This window comes from Gopherus evgoodei, chromosome 18 (assembly GCF_007399415.2).
Source record: "Gopherus evgoodei ecotype Sinaloan lineage chromosome 18, rGopEvg1_v1.p, whole genome shotgun sequence".
Taxonomy (NCBI): Eukaryota; Metazoa; Chordata; order Testudines; family Testudinidae; genus Gopherus; species Gopherus evgoodei.
Window position 1 is genome coordinate 21543179 of NC_044339.1, and position 21248 is coordinate 21564426.

Here is a 21248-nt window from a genome sequence, read left to right on the forward strand (position 1 = left end):
AAGGCCGTCATTGCCGGGCGGAGTCTCGCTCGCTCGCTCTGCCGTGGGGGCGGGGTAAAACAGACCGCTTGGCCCCCGCGCGGGAAATCCGTCCCGGAAGGCGCGTACTGCAGGGGGCGACTAGGGTCCGAGGAGGGGGCGCAGCCATCTTTGTTGGGGGCAACGCGCGATGCCCAAATCGTGCGCGGCGCTTCGGTGCAGTAACCGCTATAGCAGCCGCTGCCGGCAGCAGCTCACCTTCCACAGGTACCGGGGCCGGGCCCCTCCCCGCCCCCCTTCCCTCAGGTACCGGGGCCGGACCCCTCCCAGGTTCTGGGCCCCGGCCCCTTCCCTCAGGTACCGGGGCCGGGCCCCTCCCAGGTACTGGACCCCAGCCCCTCCCCAGACTCAGGTACCAGGGCCCGGCCCCCCTTACCTCAGGTACCGGGCCCTGGCCCCTCCCCGCCCCCCTTCCCTCACGTACCGGGCCCCGGCCCCTTCCCTCAGGTACCGGGGCCGGGCCCCTCCCAGGTACTGGGCCCCGGCCCCTCCCCAGACTCAGGTACCAGGGCCCGGCCCCCCTTCCCTCAGGTACCGGGCCCCGGCCCCTCCCCGCCCCCCTTCCCTCAGGTACCGGGGCCGGGCCCCTCCCAGGTACTGGGCCCCGGCCCCTCCCCAGACTCAGGTACCGGGCCCCGGCCCCCAGGAAGCAGGGCCCAGCCCCTCCCCAGATACCTGGGCCGGTCTCTCAGCCGCTGTCTCCCGCAGGTTCCCGTTCAGCCGGCCCGAGCTGCTGGCGCGCTGGGTGGGGAACATTGGCCGCGGCGATTTCCAGCCCAGCTCGCACACGGTGCTCTGCTCGCAGCACTTCCAGCCTGACTGCTTCAGCGCCTTCGGCAACCGCACCAACCTCAAGCCCAACGCCGTGCCCACCCTCTTCGCCTTCCCCCGCACGGTCAGCGGGAGCTCCAGGGGGGCCAAGGTCGGCTGGCTTTTTCCTGGAGATTTCATCGCATGACAGTCTTTAATTAAAGATTAATTCCTGGAGACTCGGTAACCCGGCCGGGTTTTAGTCCTGGTTGTGGGAGCTAGTGGCTAGAGCAGGGGCTGAGCATTGGGCTGTGTGAGACACTGCGCTACCCCCCTTTCTCCTTCTGTACAATGGTCTAGGAGATAGGTAGAGCTCCATATATTACTATAAGGGACACTGCTCTGTCCTCCCCTCACAAAGGGCATCACTTTATTTCACATCCCATGTGAGCTGTTCCTCAGTGTCCCAAATGCTCTGCCCCTCGCGTTAGTCAAGGAGCCAGTCCCTGCTATGGATTTTTATGAAGTCAGTTCGTGATCACTGTTAACCTAAGCCTGCTCCCACTGAAATCAGTAGTAAAAATGCCGTATCTAGTAGGAGAGTGGTCAGATCTAATTGTGTGTTTGATATACTTTAGCTGCTGTCAGTGATGGGAAAATACTAGGTGCTCCTGTTAAAATAGCAATTAATCTTCAGCTGCTCTCCTTACACTTACAACTTGTCAATATGCTGCAACAAATATTCTGATGTCTACCTTGTGAAAGAGGTTCTTGAAAAATGGCATCCTGCACACAAATTCCCTCTTATATATGGAGATATACCTATCTCACAGAGCTGGAAGGGACCCTGGAAGGTCATTGAGTCCAGCCCCCTGCCTTCACTAGCAGGACCAAGTACTGATTTTGCCCCAGATCCCTGGGTGGCCCCCTCAAGGATTGAACTCACATCCCTGGGTTTAGCAGGCCAATGCTCAAACCACTGAGCCATCCCTCCCCTCAAAGTGAAGTCCCACATATTTATTTGTGCAAACCATACATGTTTAAAATACTGACAGATGAGAGAAGCATGTTCTACTCTCCTTGTAACAATTCAAATAGTACATAACTATGATGACTTTTGGCTAGAGTAGCCACAAGTTCCCTCCCCCTCAGTTCTAGCTAAAAACCTGACATGAGTGCTATTCTATAAACTGCCCTACCCCTTTCAAAAGTAAAGGGGGAGAAGAGATCTTACCAGGTCTGAGAGGGATGCTAGTTCACCTGGAATTGATTGTGGCTTAGTTATAACTGACCTTACATAAACAGAGTTTATGCATATATATACACATCACCCAGTCTTACTCCCATTTTGCTTAGTCAAACATTAAACAGAGGAAGTTTTTGTTAAAACCTTGTGTGAAGCTTAAGTCTACAATACCACATTGTCTTAAGGACAGTGATCATTTTTTATTGCTATCTTTTTCCCTTGGAGAGCCAAGAATGTTGCATGTGGTTTCCTTCCAAATGGGAGTCACACTTGGGCAGCAAGTAACACTGGGATTCTCAGAAATGTCACACTAACCTTGAGAGCCTTGTCCTTACTGTAGCAAATCAGGAAGAAGAGCCCTCTACATGATGCTGAGGATTCCAAATTGCCTAAGGTACATTTGTCCCTTCCAGCCTTTTGCATCCTTTTTTTTAAAACCTGAGGACAATGCTGCATTTTGCTGTACAGCACATGATGATTGTCTAGGATTTGGATCCCTTCTCACTGAAGTACCCCCTTTTTGTAGATACTTGTCTAAATATTCCAAACTGTGTGAAGCGAGTATTTTCACTGGATGGCACTGAAGCAAGCTAAAATTTCAGTCCCAATTGCTTATCACTTCTATTTTAATTCCAGTTAGTAACTTTGTACTTTATGTTGAAATAAAAATGAAGGCCTAAAGGGAGCGTATGGCTCATTTACACTGACCATCTCTCCTGGAACAGAGATCACCTTAAGCTGTAATACTAGTGGTGTTGAAAATAAGAGCTGCTTGAGTTTGGATAATTCTCTTGGTCTCTTTAGGACTTTACAAGGACAGAGGATGGAAGGAGATTAGATGAAGAAACTGTTCTACATCAAGAGCCCCAACCCAGTAGAACAGAGGAACCAATAGAAGAGGTAAGAGTTTCTTTACCTCACATCTTAGGCAAAAATCAAACATTGTTGACAGTTACACACAGCTGAGCTCAAAGCACTAGAGAGATAGGGAAGCAGAAATGAGTGAAAGTTTTATCACTTCACATAGAAAAGAACTGGCTGTAGAGGCCCTGTGACTCTTGACTTGAAAACTTAATGATTCCTACAGAACTGGAGAGCAAGCACCTGTTGAGCTTTGGTGACTTGACCTTGTTTCAAGAATAATTCAATTTTCATGAAGTATATTCAGGTGGATTGGGTAAGCTTAATCCCAGCCACTGCTAGTTTCTGGGGATTTGACTTCAAACACAGAAAGTCCCACGTGAAAAGAGTTCAGTGCTGAGGTTTGGGGATATCTGTCTATTACAAAAACTACCATGCAATTTGCCTGAAAATAAACTGTCTAGTGGTTACAGCAGGAAGTGGGGAGTCAGGAGACCTGGATTATATTGTTGGGTCTGCGACTGACTAGCTGTGTGTTGAGCAAATCACTTCCTCTTACTGTACAATGAGGAGAATGCAAACCTCTGCTGTGAAATATGGAGACACTTTAGTCAGAGAGAGAGAAAGGCAAGGTAGCACGACTAGTAGGAAAACTTCTGCTTGACTCCCAGGATTGGAATAGCGGCTGCTCAGGGTGAGGTGCATTAGTCAGGTTGCAGAAAAAGCTTACGTAATGTCTCCCTGTATAATACCCATCCAGCCAAGCTCTGCATCCCTCACTTTCACTCCCTATGTTCTTTTCAGGTTAGCACAACTAAGGCAACAGAAGTGGAGGGCTGGCTGCTGCAATCCAGGCCTCCAGTGCAGAGACACCACCCAGTTCAGACCTCAGATCACAACTATGCTGTCAGTGACTGTGCTTCCTTAAAACAAAAACTTTTCCAGGCACTAGAGGAAAATGAAAAACTACAAAAATGCCTGAAGGTTAAAAGCCTGGCACTGAGGAGGATGTTTGTGCGGCTCCAGGCCTGCAAAAAGGAGCAGCAAAAACACCAGGCCAGACAGCCTAGGGGGAGGGAACAGGGCCTGACTTTCTGAACACTCATCTACCAGCAAGAACTGTGGTTCGACAGGCTGCAGGCTAGAGTACTTCAATAGAGTGAGTAATATACTCATTATTGTTTCTGATGAGCATAGCTTAAAGTTCACATACCTCATAACTACCCAGCATGCACATGGTCAAATGAGAGCTAGCAAAGGGAGCTTGGCTGAGAAATAGAATGTAAAAAATTCCCTAAACCTGCACTTCTTGCCTCAGCATTTGTAATTTAAATGCCTTTATAATAAAGTAAAAAGTGCCAGCTGTATATGGGTGTGTGAGAAGAGACCCTGGGAACTTTTCTGGCAATTACATTTAGTTAAGCTAATGTTAAGTCATAGAGACATTGTTTTTTCGAGGTGTGACATAATTCCAAAGTTGTAGAACTACTGCATGAGCCAGAGACCACTTTTGTAAGTCATGGTGCTAGCTCTCTTCTCCCCATCCCACCATTCTGTATAATTTATGAAAATAGATTTTCATGACAGCAAAAACTGTATTATAACTATTTACATCAGGCAAACATTTTATTCTTGTATAAAGTTAATGAATTATTGTTTAATGTTTCATCTCTATTCTGTGGCTGGATTTTATCTGCTCTGTTGGGATTTTTTCTTATAATAATTAACAGCAAACGTTTTGCTGCTATTTTATATCTACTACTACTTGCATCTCAGCCTTTACTCAATCCCCACACAATCCTGTTACGAGAAATTGTGTTACAGTAGCCAGAGCAACATCATTCTAAGCACCCTACAAACACAGATGAGACAGTTCCTTCCTAAGAAGAGCTTACAGCTGAGGCTAAGATACAATAATAAAATAAAAAGCTGGTGGTAGGTGGAAGAGGTGACGCACATTTGAGTATTTTATTGAAGATGCTGGCATCCTGCCCAGCCATCACATAGCAACTTACTGTAAAAACCACCATTCACAGTGGGTCTTGAGGAAGGATTTGAAAGAGGCCAAGCTTGTATTTATAATAATGTAACTAACTCACCACCCACAGTTTTCAAAGAGGATTTATTATGACAATACAGTGTTTTCTCTTCCACCAGCTTTAAACAAGGTGAAGTAATCAATATGTGGAAGAGCCATCTGCAGCAAAGGAAACACCGGGCAGTTTTCAACTGAAAATTGATTCAACACAAAATTTATTGCACAGTTGACACTTAGCTTCAGATCAAAAAACACTGTGAGATGGTAGTGAATGAAATGCATTCCTAGAACAGGCGCTGTTCACACATAAAAAGGTGAGATTTTTCTGATAAAAAAAAACTGGCAAGCAGCACTTGATTGTGGGAACAAGGAGGGGAGAAATTATCATCAGCTTTCCTGAAACAGCTGTGATAAACCTGCTCTTGGACAAGAACTATTGCAAATGAAATTCCCTGATGTAATTTCAGGCTTGTGAGGGGGAGATAGGACTGACAAGTAAACACAATAGCAGTTACACTAAAGAAATAAGGGGCCAAGGTGCATGTCAGGAAGTTATTTACTCCAGTAGTTATCAGTAGCAACAATGCCTCTGTTCATATGCACTTTTTCCTAAATCTCTTGCATATATATGATGGACACCCCCCCAGGACTGGCCAAGAGTAGAGCTACATTTCTGCCTGCATAATAGCCACCACTCTCCCTTTTATATAAATATCTAAAAGTACTAAGAAGCCAGATACTTAATAGTGCTATTTCCAGCAGCCCTGCTGCTTTCAGCTATGTTGGTAGACCAAGAGTGCACCTCTCTGGAGGTAAGGTAAAATCACAGGCACGGGTTGCATCCTAAGGCTATTCTAGGGAATCTAGCCACTCAGACTGGCAGTCACGGTTTTGAAGTTTTCACTTGTTCCTCCTATTTGGCACATGTCTACGCTTTGATCTGGTTTACTTGTATCAATTTCATTTCCCTCTTTTCCCAGCATAAAATCAGAGGGGAAGAGTTGCAGCACCAGAATCAGCTAGGAACAGAACTATTCAGTTAATCTAATTCACTTTTCCCCCCAAAAGACTTAAAACAACACGCAGTCCTGGGTGAGGAGGAGCAAAATTAATTTGACATGGACAGTGGTTATAATCTATAATTAATGTGGAGTAGTAACAATGCTTGGAACGAATGCTACTGGCAGCTGGATGGAAGCGTGCTGAAAAAGGTCCACGTGATTAGGAAAAGCAGAGAACTTCATTCTAAACATACTTGTCCTTAAACAAAAAGTACATATTAAATACAGAAGTGGGATGAACAGCACATCCTCTGTCCAGTCACAGGATTGATAGAGAGGATTCTTAGGAGGTGGTCACAAACTTCACTTTTCCCTTAGGAGCAGAAAGGGTTAAATTAGCTAGTTGTTTTCAGTTAACTTAACCCCAACCCCGTAAGCTTGAGAGAAAGGGAGAGCAAAGAGTCCTCCTCCACTTCCTATCTTGCTGACAGCGAGAGGAAACAATGAGACTGGACAAATGAGCTGCAGTTAACTCATGGCAGGAAGGGCTTGGACACATGACAGCTGGGGCTCTACCCGTCACACCTCCCACGCAGGTGATGGACACGCAGAGAGCACTGCACATTCTCAGCCATGTTCCCTATTAGCTGCCAAGCCACAATCCAGGGCAGTATTGCCTTGGAGGTACCTGTAAGAGCAGGTTTTCTCGTTACCCCTTAACATAATTGGTATGACACCGCCTTCTATATGGATCATAAAAATAAAAACATCTCAGTTTCAGTTTCAAATTTGTAGAATCCAGGAGGAAGGTTTTGCAGCTTCTGTTGATTCAGGTACCATACACGACACACTGCTTTCTCACCACATTAGCCATCCGCATCAATCCTGTGAGCTGTTAAGAACAAATGGACTCAGTTCATGTTTATTAATAGAGATGTCCTAACTTTCAGCAACATTTACCATAGTGTCAGTTGCAGAAGAGAATTACTAGCAGCAAAGGAAATCACTGAATGCAAGATTCTCACCAAATTACAAAAGCATCAAAAGAAAGAGACTGATCACTTAGAAACCAGAATTCTTCAAAGGACAGCGCACAGTCTGAGGTGCCCAAGACTGGTTTAGAAAGGACTTGTACTCTTCAGCCAAATCACAAAGCAGCTATTCATAAGAGAGACACCCAGAACAGGCTAAGTCCTCAAAGCTAATGGCTCCACTGTCCCTGGAAGAGCACTTGCACAATTGAGACATCCTAACCAGCAACAGCAAGGCACCACTGATGCCAGACACTGCGATGGAGTGCAACCCAGTGAATTGGGGGGGGGGGGGGGGGGACGACGACGGAGAAGATCCTGTCCTCTCTGCTGGAATTGGGGCTTGGTGACTGGAGGAAGGAGAAAACAATCCTTACTACTTACATTGCTTTGGTATCCTAAGGGCCTCGCTGTCAGCAGACATCACTTGATGTAGAACTCCCCGAAACTGATACAGCACTTTCAAACTCTTCTCTTCGCCCACACAAGGGTCATAAAACCCAGGCAGCCCAGCCTTCAACAACAAAAACAACACACTGAGCACTCTCATAGCTTTCCCACTGGTGCTTTTAGGTTACATAGAAAGAGGGAGTTTTAAAAGGAGTTGAAGCTGGTCTCCTGCACATGGGACACCATCAACACCAATTAATGTAAAACATTAAAGACACTTTCAATTACACCTGCCTAAAGGTTGGTTTTATAAATAAATTTTCCTATTTTATTAAATATTTTTCTCCTCCTGAAGCTGAGTAAGAGACTTTCACAAACAACAAGGGAAACTGACTGTGTAGGGGAATCAGCAGAAGTGACTACAAAGGGCAGCCAAGGTAAAGTAAATTCAAAGTAAATAAAAAAATAATTCTCCCCTTTAATCTTTTTGCTAGTGGTTTTAGGCATTATTTATAACAACAGCAGGTAAATAATTTTCAGACGTGTAATTTTCAAGATGACAGTGTCCCTTGAACATCCAATATCAGTTGAATGAATCCTTCTCTACTGTGAGAATGGTCCTGAGGGGAGGTGGAAAAATTCTGCCTGCTGCTACAGTGGTCATGACTGGCTATTCTTCCCCAGGAGGCTGGCAAATCTACAGTAGTTATTACATATCTGATAATATAATTGAGCGAGGCCTTCCGTTCCTATACAAGCCATGGACATTCAGGAAAAGTGTCAGCTCTGCTAGCTGTTCATGGTGGTTATTTAAACTCTATCATTTAAGAATACTCTAGAGCAGCTCTTTTTGTGGATGCGCTTGTTCTGGATTAGAGTTTACTTCTGGTTTGTTTGCCTGCACTCTGCCAGGGGAGGATGAGGTGGTGCAGGACTGGGATGTGCAGGGCCTGCAGCAAAGGTTAGCACCCACAAGGCAATTCAGCACGTCATTGCATACCTTGGAGGCCTCTGTGAGGATAAGCTTAGAGTCCTTCACCAAGCACTGCAGGGGCACGGTCACATCTATGACTTTCACTTTCTCGTTCTTCCTGCTATTGTCATTGACAAACTTCCCATACCAGGCATTCACTATTATCAAACCTGCATTCCACACAAGAACAAAGATATGGTAAAAGGCTCCCCCAGGCACTGTAGAGAAACTGACGAAGAGATAGGAGCTGGAGGGGGGACATGCTGCTGCTTCCAGGAGCTGCTTGAGGTAACTTCCGCCTGGAGCCTGTACCCCTGACCTCCTCCCATGCCCCAACCCCTTTCCCTAGCTCTAATCCCCCTCCCAACTCCTCGATCCCAGCCTGGAGAACCCTCCTGCATCCCAAACCCCTCATCTCCAGCCCCACCTGAGCCTGCACCCGCAGCCAGAGCCGCCCCTCCCCCCCCCGCAGCCAGAGCCCCCCCCATGCCCCAACCCTCTGCCCCCAGCCCTGATCCCCCTCCAGCCCTCCGAACTGCTCAGGCCCAACCTGGAGCACTTTCTACACCCCAAATCCTGCATCTCCAGGTGAAGCCCACACCCCAACCCCCTGCTCCAGCCTGGAGCCCCCTCCCACACCCTGAACTCATTTCTGGCACCACACCTGAGCCCGCATCCCCAGCCAGAGCCCTTACCCCCCCCCAGCACCCCAACCCCAATTTTGTGAACATTCATGACCCACCATACAATTTTCATACCCAGATGTGGCCCTCGGGCCAAAAAGTTTGCCCACCCTTAATACCTACTTTCCACTTCTCTCCCCAGCCCTCCAATCTCTGTAGGGATCACACTCCCCCTTCCTCTCCTCAAACCCTTCAGAACAAGTACGTCATGCTGCACTTTTTACCCATCCTGGCTTCCTCTGCCTCAGTTATCCTCCGGACGGACTCTTGCATTAACCGAACCTGCCACAACACAAAGGACAAAACAAAATTCAGCAGTCAGATTCCATTTAAAAGAGCTATGAACCCCAAGTGGGAATAGTTTCCTTAAGCTGAGAAGGCTCATGAGGGATGAGTGAATTAGGAAGACACCTGCAGACCAGGGCCTGGGCATTGTCTCAGAGCTCACCTGCGCATAAATATGAAAATGAAGGTCAGAACAAAAACACAGGCAAAGGGGAAATGCCGCAAACTGCCCTGGGGTTGCGGTGATAGAGTATGGGAATGTTAGGGACCATAGGAAGGCTCCAAGTGAAGTCTGGAGATCATCCAATCCATGGGTAGAGTGTCCCAGAGAAATGAACGAGTGTCAGCAATTGTGGCTTGCAGGCGGCTCTGTATGCTGTTGCCCATGCCAATGACAGCAGCCCACTCAGCCACTGGGGTGAAGGGGAAGACTCAGTCTTACTTCCTGGGCTGGGGGGGGCAGTGACAGGTTCTTCCCCCATCCCACATACTCCCAGACTGGGTATTGCAGAACAGGAGATGGGAGCAGGGAGGAGCAAAGAGAACATCCTGTATCTCACGGGGGAGCACAGAACTGCCATGAGACTCTTGGCTCTTTCTGCCCCTTCTCTACTGTGAGAATGGTCCTGAGGGGAGGTGGAAAAACTCTGCCTGCTGCTACAGTGGTCATGACTGGCTACTCTTCCCCAGGAGGCAGGCAAATGTGGAAGGCAGCCAGTCAGGGAGGGGATTTTTTCCCCAGGCAGGGCTAAAATTCCCAAGAGGACTGGAGCTCTTCGTATCTTCACTAGATTGGCTCCAGCCCTGGCAAAAATCACACCACTCGAAATTGCAAGAATTGGCAACACTGTGGATGGTATGAGTTCTGCAAATGAAACTCGGGACACAGCTGGAGAACAAAGTGGGTGGCATGTGCTGTATGGAACAATATAACCAAGGATGAAACTTAACAGGCAAGACTGTGGATGGAGGAATGGACCACTTACTGCAGCTTCCGCCTCCTGCTTCTTCTGCTGGACATCACTGGCTGTACTTTCCCTTTGCTTCTCCAACTCTCTGACATGAGGAAGTTGAACAACACATTAGTTATAGGCATTAAATACCTTAATAGGCCTTAATGATCCTACAAACCTCACTCAATCAGGCTGGTTTCAAGGCCTCCGTTGGAGATTCTTTACAGTGATCATCCTTCAGGCTCCCCATTTTAACTCCCAATACAACAACTGTACTGCAGATAAATGCCCCTAAACCTGCCACCCTGCTTCCAAAAGCAATTGAATAGGAGAGCCCAGTTCTATTTCAAACACATGACCTTAGACTCACTTCTCCTTTTGTGCCCTGAGGTAGGGTTTGATGATTAGCCTATGCATGGCAAAGTAGATAACTAAGGGTCCAACAGTGGCGTAGAACACAGCACTGGGGAGCAGCTGATCTGTCAGGTGGACAGGAAAGAAATAGGTCTGGCTGGCCCTGTTCAACCTAAAACAAAGAAGAACAAAGCAGCTTATCAAAGCAAGTCTGGAGTTCTAAAGCACACAACAGAACATGTCTAATGCTGGCCAACAGTGTAGGCTCCAACTCAGCAGCAGCAACCACCAGAGGTAGTGGGATAGTCTGAATTCTGAACCCAAAGGTGAAGAGCTCAGACTAAATCAGAACAGCAGCAATGGAGACGTCTGAAGCATGGCAGAGCCCTTACTTTTAAGGAGTACGTGTCTCCTCTGAAGATACTTGGTTGGAGCGGCAATGATGTTCTGGAGTCTATTTAAAAAAATCTTGAGAGAATCTCTTATGGTCCCAGGACTCATTGCGGAAAGACACAATCACCCCTTCCAGAGGGAAATCAGAAGCAGTTGCTTCTCTGAAAGAATCTACTGCTGCACTGTTCCCCACCACCACCGGATTCCTACCCAATAAGGCAAGGAACATTACTGGTCCCTGTACACATCATGAGATAACCAAAGTTCAAGGTACACAGGAACAGAGGATGCTCTCACAAGAAGGATCACATTCATGCATGTGCCTTGCAGGAAGGAAAATATTAATGTTCATCAGTTGCTTATAGTCAAATTTATTTTAGCAAGTTTGTCATGATCTGAAGTCTTATCATCTGGACTGCGATCTTAGTGTTTTTGGATAGGTTCTGTAGTGTTGTCATGCCCTCTGCTGGCAAAATCAAAATATGCACAAAGTCTATCAACACAGTGTTCTGTTACTACCTCTTTGAAAGCTGCATCATGTTAACTAGTGAAAATTGATATATTCTTAACTCTAGCAATCTAGGTTGGTCTGAATTTTTGCCTGTGTAAAGCTGTGGTAACTGGAATGCAATTAAATATATTTTAAAAAAACTCCTCAGTATCTATCCACTTACAGTAATTTGCCACACAATTTTTAAAATGCACCCTCAGATATTTTTAATGTACTTGCGCACTAGTGCCAAATGAAATGCTCAGCCTCCAACAGAAGTAGGCTTAGAGGGCCACATCCCTCTATTAAAAGTGAGAGCAGCTGCAACCTGCTCCATTTTATGGCACGTATATGCATCACAGCCTTTGGGTTCCTGTTGCTACCTTTGCTTGGCTGCCTCAATTGAATGCACCAGACACATGAATGTGTGTTACAGTCATAGCCACCAACATCACAGTTATAATCTTGAACTGACTTGATTTTCAGAGACACTCCCTGGGGAACACCAACACTGACAGTGGCTCCCAAAATACTGTGTCTGGAAATCTTCCTCTCTGCTCCATATTCCACTATGGTCCCAAAGAAACCTGCCCTAGAACGACAAAACCAGAAAACAATAAGACAAGAGCACAGTCTCCAATTTCTCTTTTACTATCCAATTCTGTTTATTGTAGTTCACCATGTATCACAAAGGAGAGGTTACCAACCTTGTACAGTAATTGGAGTTCTTCAAGATGTGCGTGATCAGAGATTTTTGTCAGCAATGTCCGCGGCTCTGTGCCTGCGCCCTAGATATCCTTGTGCTCCGGTGCAAAACTATATGGGTGAGCAGAAGGAATAGAAGTACTGCCTCCACTCCAATTCCTTCTCAACCACGGAAGTCTAGCAAGACTGCAAGGCAAATGGGAAGGGGCAGAGGTAGTGCAGCACCCACAGGGCCACATCTCGAGAAACTACAGTTACCATACCAAGTCAGTCACCTCCCCTTCTTCAAGTAGCGTCCCTAAGGGTTCTCACTTCAGGAGATTCTGAGTGTGGCAGAAGGGTGCTGAGGAGGCTGATTTCGTATGGGTCATAGAAGAGAGTCACGAAAAGCTGTGTCAGCTCTGGAAGCAAGCACAGCATAGTGCTGAAAAAACGTGCACCAAAGATCAGGTGGCTGCCCTGCAGATGTCTGAGACAGGATGCTTTTCAGTAGGGCCACTCTGAGACTGAGCCCTGGTGGAATTAGCTATCACCTTAAGGAGGGACAACCCCTCCAGGCTTTGTAACAGGTTAAGAAGCATCTTACAACAGTCTTTGGGTGGAGAATGGATGTCCTTTTATTCAGTCCATGACAGAGCTGAAAAGCCTTGGAGAAACCCTAAGGGGATTAGTTCTGTTGCGGTAAAAGGCAAGAGCTCTTCTTACATTCAGTGTATGGTGGCTCATTTCTTCTCTTGAAGAGTGAGGCTCGGGGTGAAACACCAGTGGGTGAATCTCCTGATAAATGTGGGACTCTGAAGAAACTTTAGACAGAAAGCAATGATGTGGATGTAGTGTCACCTCGTTACAATAGAACACTGTATGCAGTGGGTCAGCCAACAGGGCTCCTCTCTCTCCAACACCCTTTCTGGCTGAGGTGATGGCCATGAGGAACCAAGTACAGAGGGACAAAGGAAGAGGGATCAACTCCCCATAGGTTCAAACTGAGGCTTCTTCAGCACATTAAGAACTAAACTGAGATCCCATGGTGGAGTGGGTTTTCTGACAGGAGGAAAAAGGTTGAACAGGCACTTAATAAGCATCATTACAGTCAGGTGTCTGAAGAACTGAAAACTCAATACAGGGGTGAAAAGCTGTGATGGCAGCAAGGTGACCCTTAACCGAGCTCAGCAATAATTCCATGATTTTTAAATCTGGCAGATAACTGAAAACGTGCATCACACGAGACTTGAGAGGAGGTATAGATCAGTGGAAACATGTCCATGTCTGTAGGTAGGTTTTCCTTCTAGAAGGTTTTCCACTGAGATCTGTATGTGGTGTGATATGCACCAGTTCCATCATTTTACTGACTCGGAACAAAAGGATCTTTCTCCTCCTCACCAAATGATGTAACACACAGCTGCTCTGTTGGCCAGCATTATGATGACTGGGTTTCTCCAGATGTGGGTAAGGAAGGACTGGCAAGTGTAACAAGGATTTCCTCAACTGGTCCATTTGTCCTGAGCTGTGAAGACCTGGAAATGCGCACTCCAGTCCAACAGGGAAGCACTGTGGGGATGATCCTGGAGGGAGAAGGTTGTGACAATGGAACTCCCACACAAACCTCTTTTGGATCTTTCCACCAAGTTGCCACCCTCACCACTCCCAGCCGCCACAGGCCCCGAGAAGCCCCTAGCAGCCACGGGAACAGGACTCCTGCACTCCCCTCATCACAGCAGGACTCCGACTCTCATTCCCCATCAACCCCATTTTGTCACAGTTATTTTCAGTAAAAGACAGGGACCGGTCACAGGCAATAAACAAAAATTCATAGAAACCTGTGACCAGTCCCTGACTTTTATTAAAAATAACGGTGATAAATTCTTACCTTTAGTAATTAGTAAAGGGATGCAGCACAAGGCTGCTCTACTTAAAGGATCCTTGAGTTGGGACCTGGAGCGGTGGGTGGGACTGCACCACCCCCTCCCACCCAGGACTGGCTCCAGGCACCAGCCCAGCAAGCAGCTGCTTGGGGCGGCCAAAGGTAAGGGGCGGCATGTCCCTCACTCCCTCCTGGAGCAAAGACTGAAGCAGTGGCGGTAGAGCTGCAGATCACGACTTTTTTTTTTTTTTGCTGCCTGAGGCCAGAGGTTAAGGAGACTCCGGGAGGTAAGTCAGCACTGGCAGAGTGTCTCTCTAGGTACCCCTCAGCAATGGTGACTCAGATTCCTCCCAGGTCCTCATGGAACAGAAGCCAGTACGGTACCAGGGACTCTGGACAGGGCTCCCCAGGAGTCAGGTGGTAAGTGCAATCTATGCACCCTTCTTGGCTGGCTGGTACCAACCATGATTTAAGCTTGTCCTTAAAGTCCTCATGCTTCAAAGGCACCGAGTCCAGTGCCAACGCTGATGCCACTTGAGGTTGTTTACCAGACAGTTTCTCAGTACACAAAGTTGTCTTTTTAGTCGGTGCCAGGATCATGGTAGCAGTGGTGGTGCGGGAGCCTCGGCTGTACTCGTGTTGGGATGTGAGGTCTCCTGAGGCCTGGACCCAGAGGTGACTTTTCTCTTCTCTTATTCCATTCTGGAGAATGGGTTCTCTCCTTTTTTAGAGTCTGGATGGTTCTAAAGGGGCCCCAGCATCTTTACTTTCCACCACAACAGTGATGGCGGCCAGAGCTCTCTGTGCAACTGAATCTGACATATGGGATGTGACTCGGACCCTGCAGGTCTCAGAAAACACTCCATCAACAGGAGTTTTACTTTGTTCTCCCTTGATATTGTAGACTTGCTTTTAAATCCTGAGCAGATCTTACATTTCAATGGGATGTGAGTTTTTCCCAGGCAGTGGACGCAGCTTGTAGGTCTGTCAATGCAGGGAAAAGACCTATGGCATGTCTGGCAGGGTTTGACTCTAGGGGTCTTGGGCATAACCCATTAGTCGAGGCCATGGATTGAGGCCCAAGAAGAAAACAAACACCCAGTTCAGGCAAATGAAACAGAGGAGATGCTAAAGTGTGCTAAACAACGGGAAAAGATATACAGAAAATGACTGTGAAAAGAAACAGTAAGAGACATGCAAGAAGCTGCATGGCTAACTATAGCCAACAGTGCAACGCTCTGTCTCAGGCCGTGGGTAGCTGAGATGGAACTGGAGTGGCAGCAGGACCACACCTCCACACTATGCCCTTACACTGGAGCACGAGGATTCCTAGGGTGCAGGTGCAAACCCTGCTGACAACAGTCTCCAATCAGGAGCACACAGGTGCATGCACATCCTGAAGTGGAGCTGCCACAGGCAGACTAGTCAAAGAAATATCAGCAAATTAAAACAGGAAACTATGTGGAAAAAGAAAGATATGTTTGTTAGTGAGTGACTAACCATGTAAATACAGGACCTAAATTAAGGAGGCCCTTTTCAGTTAGTACAGTGACAAGCTGGCAAGACTTACAGGCTTTGTCCTTGGTGATGATATACAGATATCAAAATAATACAGGTACAGTCTCCCCAGCTGAAGAGGACAAAGACTCATCTAAGCCCCAAGACTGTGACCCTTCATTCTGTCACATTAACAGAGAGAATTAAAAATCAAGGGAAGCAGCTCTTCCACCAAGAAATATATGGGCATCAGAGCACAAACTACACAGGCCTACAGCAGCAGTGACGGGGTTTCCTTGCCAGACGCTCTGATGCAAGCCCCACCGGAGCATCCCCTTATACTCACTTGAGGGAACCTTTAACTCGGGTTTGATCCTCATCCTGAAACTTATGCTGGTAACTGATCATCATGAAGGAGTGGGGGATTCCGAGCTGAAACACCAGAGAGGCATGAGTTCATGGACAAGCTGTATCAGCAGCCACAGCTGAGTACTCCCACCGATTTCCTTTCCAGTCCCTTCTGCAGGGTAGACATCACCGCAGTAGCTACCACCTGCATGTCACTACCCTCCACCTGTACTCACAGTGTCACTCACTGAATTTTAGACTGTGCTCTGTGAAACCTTTACTTGGGGCTGAGCACGAAGCTTAGTGGGGCTTTTAACAAGAAAGGGCCTCTCTTACAAAGTGATCTGCAGAATAACAGTTGGAGAAGTGCTGCCTTGAAGGGACACTGTCAGCTGGTTTAAGGTCTCATTTCATTGCTGTTCCTGGAAATTTCCAGGCACCACTAGTTAGCAAAACTGATAACTGCCATATCATCCTAGACAAATGGGGCCATTCTGAAACACCCTTCTCCCCATCCAGCCCCGTAGGTCTTTACATTAGTGTGATCACATCAGAGCAGCAGCTGGAGTGTTCATGCCAACACTCTGGGAAAGCGCATGCATGCAGACAGGTGTGGGTGGATGCACTCATTGCAGTGCTCAGAGCACTTTGCAGGTACATTCAGGAATGCCAAGTCTCTCCATATGGCAGGAAGATTAGTGTCGCTTTCCACAGAAGAGGCAGAATCAAGGCTGTATTCAAGTGTCTCCTGGAAATATTGGGCTAGGCAGCAAGCACATCAGGTGATCTAAGCACATTTGTAAGCGACTGGTCACTTCTGCGAGGAACGTGTTGCAAGATTTCTGGCCCTGGTGAATTAAGTGGCTGCTGTAGGAATATTTCTAACTAGTACAGGAGCAGCAAGAAAATGTGACAGTCTATTGCCCTGAAATTGTGCTTTGCTCTTTCTGCAAAACATTTCAGTAAATGTGCTGTTCCTGCTGAGAGGGGCATTTCTGGTTCCATGGACATCTAGACACAGTGTGTTTGGCTGCTCTGAATGCTGAGGGGAAGGTTACGTGTTCTGCTGAGTAGAAATCATATAGACTGTCAATGTGTAATACAGGAGCAAGAATCCAGCGGCAAAATCTGCTGCTGGAATTCAGAGCAAACAGCTGCTTTTCAATGCATTCTGCAAAATGGAAGTTGGAGAAATTGTTTTGAGCAGAGACATAAATTTTAGGGTACACCAACCTGACAACTTCGCTTTCAGCTCTTTTGCTCCTGCCTCTCTCTCCCTCTCCCCCATCGAGGAGGAAGGAACATCAACTTCATGGAAATCAGTGGCAACACTGCTACACCTCTACCCCTATAGAACACTGTCCTTGGGAGCCAAAAAATCTTACCGCATTATAGGTGAAACTGCATTATATTGAACTTGTTTTGTTCCGCCGGAGTGCACAGCCCCTACCTGCACCCCGGAGCACTGCTTTACCACGTTATATTCGAATTTGTGTTATATCGGGTCGCGTTATATCGGGGTAGAGGTGTATGTCCATAAGCCTGCTGAAGGGACTGAGTAAGGTAGCACAAACTATGCTCCGAGAAATGAAACAGTCTCCCAGTCGAGGGAGGCTGAAGCCTGACACGCTGCTCTCCATAGCTCCAGCACATTAACATTATGAGCTGTGTCCTCCAGCTCATTACTACAATACTAGCCATCAGTTCTGGGCAGGGGGCTGCAAAGTGAAGGGCTAATCCACAAACTCATCACACTGACTAAACTCAGACAGGTGCTAATTACCTAAATTACCAACAGAGGTTATAATGGAATAGGGGCAAGCTACCTTCCAATGGGCAATATAAGAGGCAGCTCAAATACTGAGAGGGAGCTTGCTCTCCATTACACATAGCCCTCTGAGTCTTACCTGCAAGGCCACTGTGAAGTGGCTGGTTTTGGTATCCCGGACAATACTTGTATTCATGGCTGACTGGATCCCCCAACGCCACTGTAAATAGCCCATCGTGTTCTTATCTAGGTTCCGCGCCAGGACAGTCGTGAGGCCTGGTCGGATTCCACGGGATGAAAACTGCAGAGCACAGTTTGTGGTGATGAAGCTACAAGAAATAAGGAGAGCATCAGCAGTGGTAAGAACAGAGACTCTCTAGACAGCCTCAAACTCCCATCACCCAGGGGCTCTGGCATGCAGGACTCTCAAGAGACATTCGCTGCATGCTGGAGACACTCGCTATCCTTCAGCTCCAATATCAGCTGCAATCAGTTCATACATTAGACACTGGCAGCACTGCCAGGAAACTGCCACAAATCTAACCCCCCCAATTCAGTCAAACATTAGGGCCAGCCCAACAGGAGTGCAAACACTGGCACGGAGGCTTGCCTTACTGCGCAACAGTGCTGTAGAGGCAGCTCCATCACCTGCTATGGAGGCCTCCTGTTGCTGCCCAGCAGCTCCCCACCACCAGTGAGAGAGGCAGCAGCAATACGCTCTTGAGGGGCCCACGTCACAATCTGGGCTCTGAGAATGGGATGTCTGAACACGAGAAGAGCTCAAAGGGAAGGAGACGGCACTGTCACCAATGAGAAAGAGGCTCTAATGCAAAAATGCAGCCAGCATCTAGCTTGCACTTTTCTGCACAAAAGGATGGTTTTAGTCATTTGCAAATCACCACCTGATGAAGGGCAAACCTTGCACTACTTCTTTAATCTCCTTTCTTAATGTCAGCACCTCTCCTGCACATGAGGGTCCCAGAAGAGCCCTGGATGCAGAGGCCAGTAGTCTGGAGAATGTCACTGAGCATTATTTCTGCACAGCAACTTAAGGCTTGTTCGCTCACTCTCCTCCTCACTTTGTAATAAGCTATTCCTGTAATTTACAGCTTAACGATATCCCACAAAGCAGCCTCTATTTCCTAACCTACCTGACCTTCCAGTTCATCCTCTGAAAAACCCAAGGCGTCTAGAAGTTCCACTTCCCCTTCCTCCCCTTTCAGATGATTAAGAGGAGACTTAGTTACACTAGCCATGTTCCCTTCTTGGGAGCCTGCGTCACTTGTTGTAAATGCCAATACCAGCCTCCCTCCTTTACCTGCCAAAGGGGAAAACAAACAACCCTCACCCAGTTCTCTCAAGAATCCCAAATTGAGCTACTATCCCATGTCCCAGGTGGGAAAGGGGAACTGAGTCACGGGCTTTGGGTACACTTTGAAAATAAGCAAACTGCTCCCTCCAAACGCTCCTGCTGGTGACAACACTGAACACAGTGGTTCAGATGTGAGACGCAGTCACAGGCACGTGTTTTGTCATAGTCTCATTTATTTCCGGGTTGTTCTCTTTAAACAAAAGCAAATAAGGAATTTAACTCAAGCTTTTAAATTATGCTCTCAGAACTGACTGCTCCCTTACAAATCCTGCCTGAGAAGTGGCTGTTTTCTATTGAGCTGCACATTCTGCTGATCACTCAAAACAGTAATGAAGAAGTTGCCTTTGAAAGTTGTTTCAAAAAGTGAAAAATGTGCCTGCGTCTGGTTAAAACATAGCACATTATCCCAATAAAAGTGAAGCTGTGTACGCAAAACTTCACACGCCAGATGAAATAGAAGAACCAAACAGCAACCATCTCCTCAGCAATCAATCCATAAAGCAATAACTGCTGTCACAAAAGAATAATAAAAGTTGTGAAATAGCATCCTCTCACTCCCTCCATTAAAACTGGGATCAGCTCCTGTTTTTTGCCACGAAACTAACTTAACAGAAATACTGCACTCAAGGAAATTAAGAGCATGTATGGAGAGGTAGAGAAAAAGAAGCTCCCCTCCCCCCCACATGACTAAAGATAATCGAAGTTTCTTCATCCACTTGACTCTGGAGCAAAGTCAGACTCTTGTGTTTAGGAGATCACAATCTGTCATGGAATTGATTGTGAGGACATAAATCCAGCAGTGTGACCCCATTACAAGGGCAAATATAGACCAAAGATGGGAAGGACGCAATCCTTGCTAAAATCTGCAGAGTACAATTAAAATGCATGGTACCAACAACAAAATCAAATTAAATCTAAGCATCTTTCCTCATATGAAAGTCCTCTGTAAGGTTTAAACTTGGACTGCCATGTTCTATGTGATAAACAAATCCGAAGTGAATATGAAAGGGCATTTCAGTCGGACCCTTCATAAACTGGGGCCTGGTCTACACTACGCGTTTAAACCGATTTTAGTAGCGTTAAACCGATTTAACCCTGCACCCGTCCACACAACAAGGCCCTTTATATCGATATAAAGGGCTCTTTAAACCGGTTTCTGTACTCCTCCCTGACAAGAGGAGTAGCGCTGAAATCAGTATTGCCATGTCGGATTAGAGTTAGTGTGGCCGCAAATCAACGGTATTGGCCTCCAGGTGGTATCCCACAGTGCACCACTGTGACCGCTCTGGAAAGCGATCTGAATTCGGATGCACTGGCCAGGTAGACAGGAAAAGCCCCGCGAACTTTTGAATTTCATTTCCTGTTTGGCCAGCGTGGAGAGCTCACCAGCACAAGTGACCACACAGAGCTTATCAGCACAGGTAGCAATGCAGTCTCCTGAGAATAGAAAAAGAGCTCCAGCGTGGACCGCACGGGAGGTACTGGATCTTATCGCTATATGGGGAGAGGATTCAGTGCTAACAGAACTCCGTTCCAAAAGACGAAATGAAAAAACATTTGAAAAAATTTCCAAGGCCATGGTGGAGAAAGGCCACGGTGGAGAAAGGCCACACCAGGGACTCAGTGCAGTGCAGACTGAAAGTGAAAGAGCTCAGACAAGCCAACCAGAAAACCAAAGAAGCAAATGGAAGATCCGGGGCAGGGCCGAAAACATGCCGCTTCCACGCTGAGCTGCATGCAATTTTAAGGGGCTGCGCCACCAGTTCCCCACCCCTGTCCGTGGATTCCGAGGTGGGGGTGGTAATCTCAGCCATGCCTGAGGATTCTGTGGACAGGGAAGATGGGGAGAACGAAGTGCTGTGTGCTCTCTGCAACCTCATCCTTCTCTTCCTCCTCCTCCTCAACAGCCAGGAGCTTTTTCTCACCCAGATGGAATTACCCTCCCAGCCTTCCCAAGCCACTAGCCCAGACAGTGAAGCCGTGGAAGCGACCTCTGGTGAGTGTACCTTTGTAAATATAAAACATGGTTTAAAAGCAAGCGTTTTTTAATGATTAATTTGCCCTGAGGACTTGGGATGCATTTGCGGCCAGTACAGTTATTGGAAAAGTTTGTTAACATGTCTGGGGATGGAGCGGAAATCCTCCAGGGACATCTCCATGAAGCTCTCCTGGAGGTACTCCAAAAGCCTTTGCAGAAGGTTTCTGGGCAG

At 47.2% G+C, this 21248-nt stretch overlaps 2 protein-coding genes across 6 annotated transcripts in view; one reads left to right on the top strand and one right to left on the bottom strand.

The window, feature by feature from the left end:
• On the top strand, window positions 1-4552 carry THAP3 (THAP domain containing 3). Of its 4 annotated transcripts, none has more exons than XM_030537325.1 (5): window positions 1-265; window positions 743-961; window positions 2376-2429; window positions 2840-2935; window positions 3701-4552. In XM_030537325.1, exons 1-5 carry the CDS (start codon window positions 170-172, stop codon window positions 3992-3994), a joined length of 759 nt encoding a protein of 252 aa, XP_030393185.1. In that variant the 5' UTR covers window positions 1-169; the 3' UTR covers window positions 3995-4552. The 4 variants fall into 4 exon arrangements, with proteins under 4 accessions (XP_030393185.1, XP_030393187.1, XP_030393186.1 ...); XM_030537326.1 differs by having other exon boundaries at window positions 2-246; window positions 748-961; XM_030537327.1 differs by lacking the exon at window positions 2376-2429.
• A 449-nt stretch (window positions 4553-5001) lies between these two features.
• DNAJC11 (DnaJ heat shock protein family (Hsp40) member C11) overlaps window positions 5002-21248 on the bottom strand; it is a 77349-nt gene continuing 61102 nt past the window's right edge. For both annotated transcript variants that reach the window (XM_030537323.1, XM_030537324.1), the window contains exons 8-16: window positions 17806-17995; window positions 15897-15982; window positions 11963-12079; window positions 10621-10776; window positions 10284-10353; window positions 9237-9294; window positions 8357-8499; window positions 7351-7480; window positions 5002-6827 (exon numbers count right to left, since the gene is read on the bottom strand). In XM_030537323.1, the coding sequence (XP_030393183.1) occupies window positions 6802-6827; window positions 7351-7480; window positions 8357-8499; window positions 9237-9294; window positions 10284-10353; window positions 10621-10776; window positions 11963-12079; window positions 15897-15982; window positions 17806-17995 (976 nt within the window). In that variant the 3' untranslated portion in view covers window positions 5002-6801. The remainder of the gene's footprint in view (window positions 6828-7350; window positions 7481-8356; window positions 8500-9236; window positions 9295-10283; window positions 10354-10620; window positions 10777-11962; window positions 12080-15896; window positions 15983-17805; window positions 17996-21248) is intronic.

Bases quoted from the DNA above. Each gene is read 5' to 3' on its own strand.
- THAP3 (XM_030537325.1), top strand. From the start codon at position 170: ATGCCCAAATCGTGCGCGGCGCTTCGGTGCAGTAACCGCTATAGCAGC. The intron at 266-742 runs CCCCGCCCCCCT...GCCGCTGTCTCC, and splicing joins GGTACCGGGGCCGGGCCCCT to CGCAGGTTCCCGTTCAGCCG. The intron at 2,936-3,700 runs GTAAGAGTTTCT...TGTTCTTTTCAG, and splicing joins CAGAGGAACCAATAGAAGAG to GTTAGCACAACTAAGGCAAC.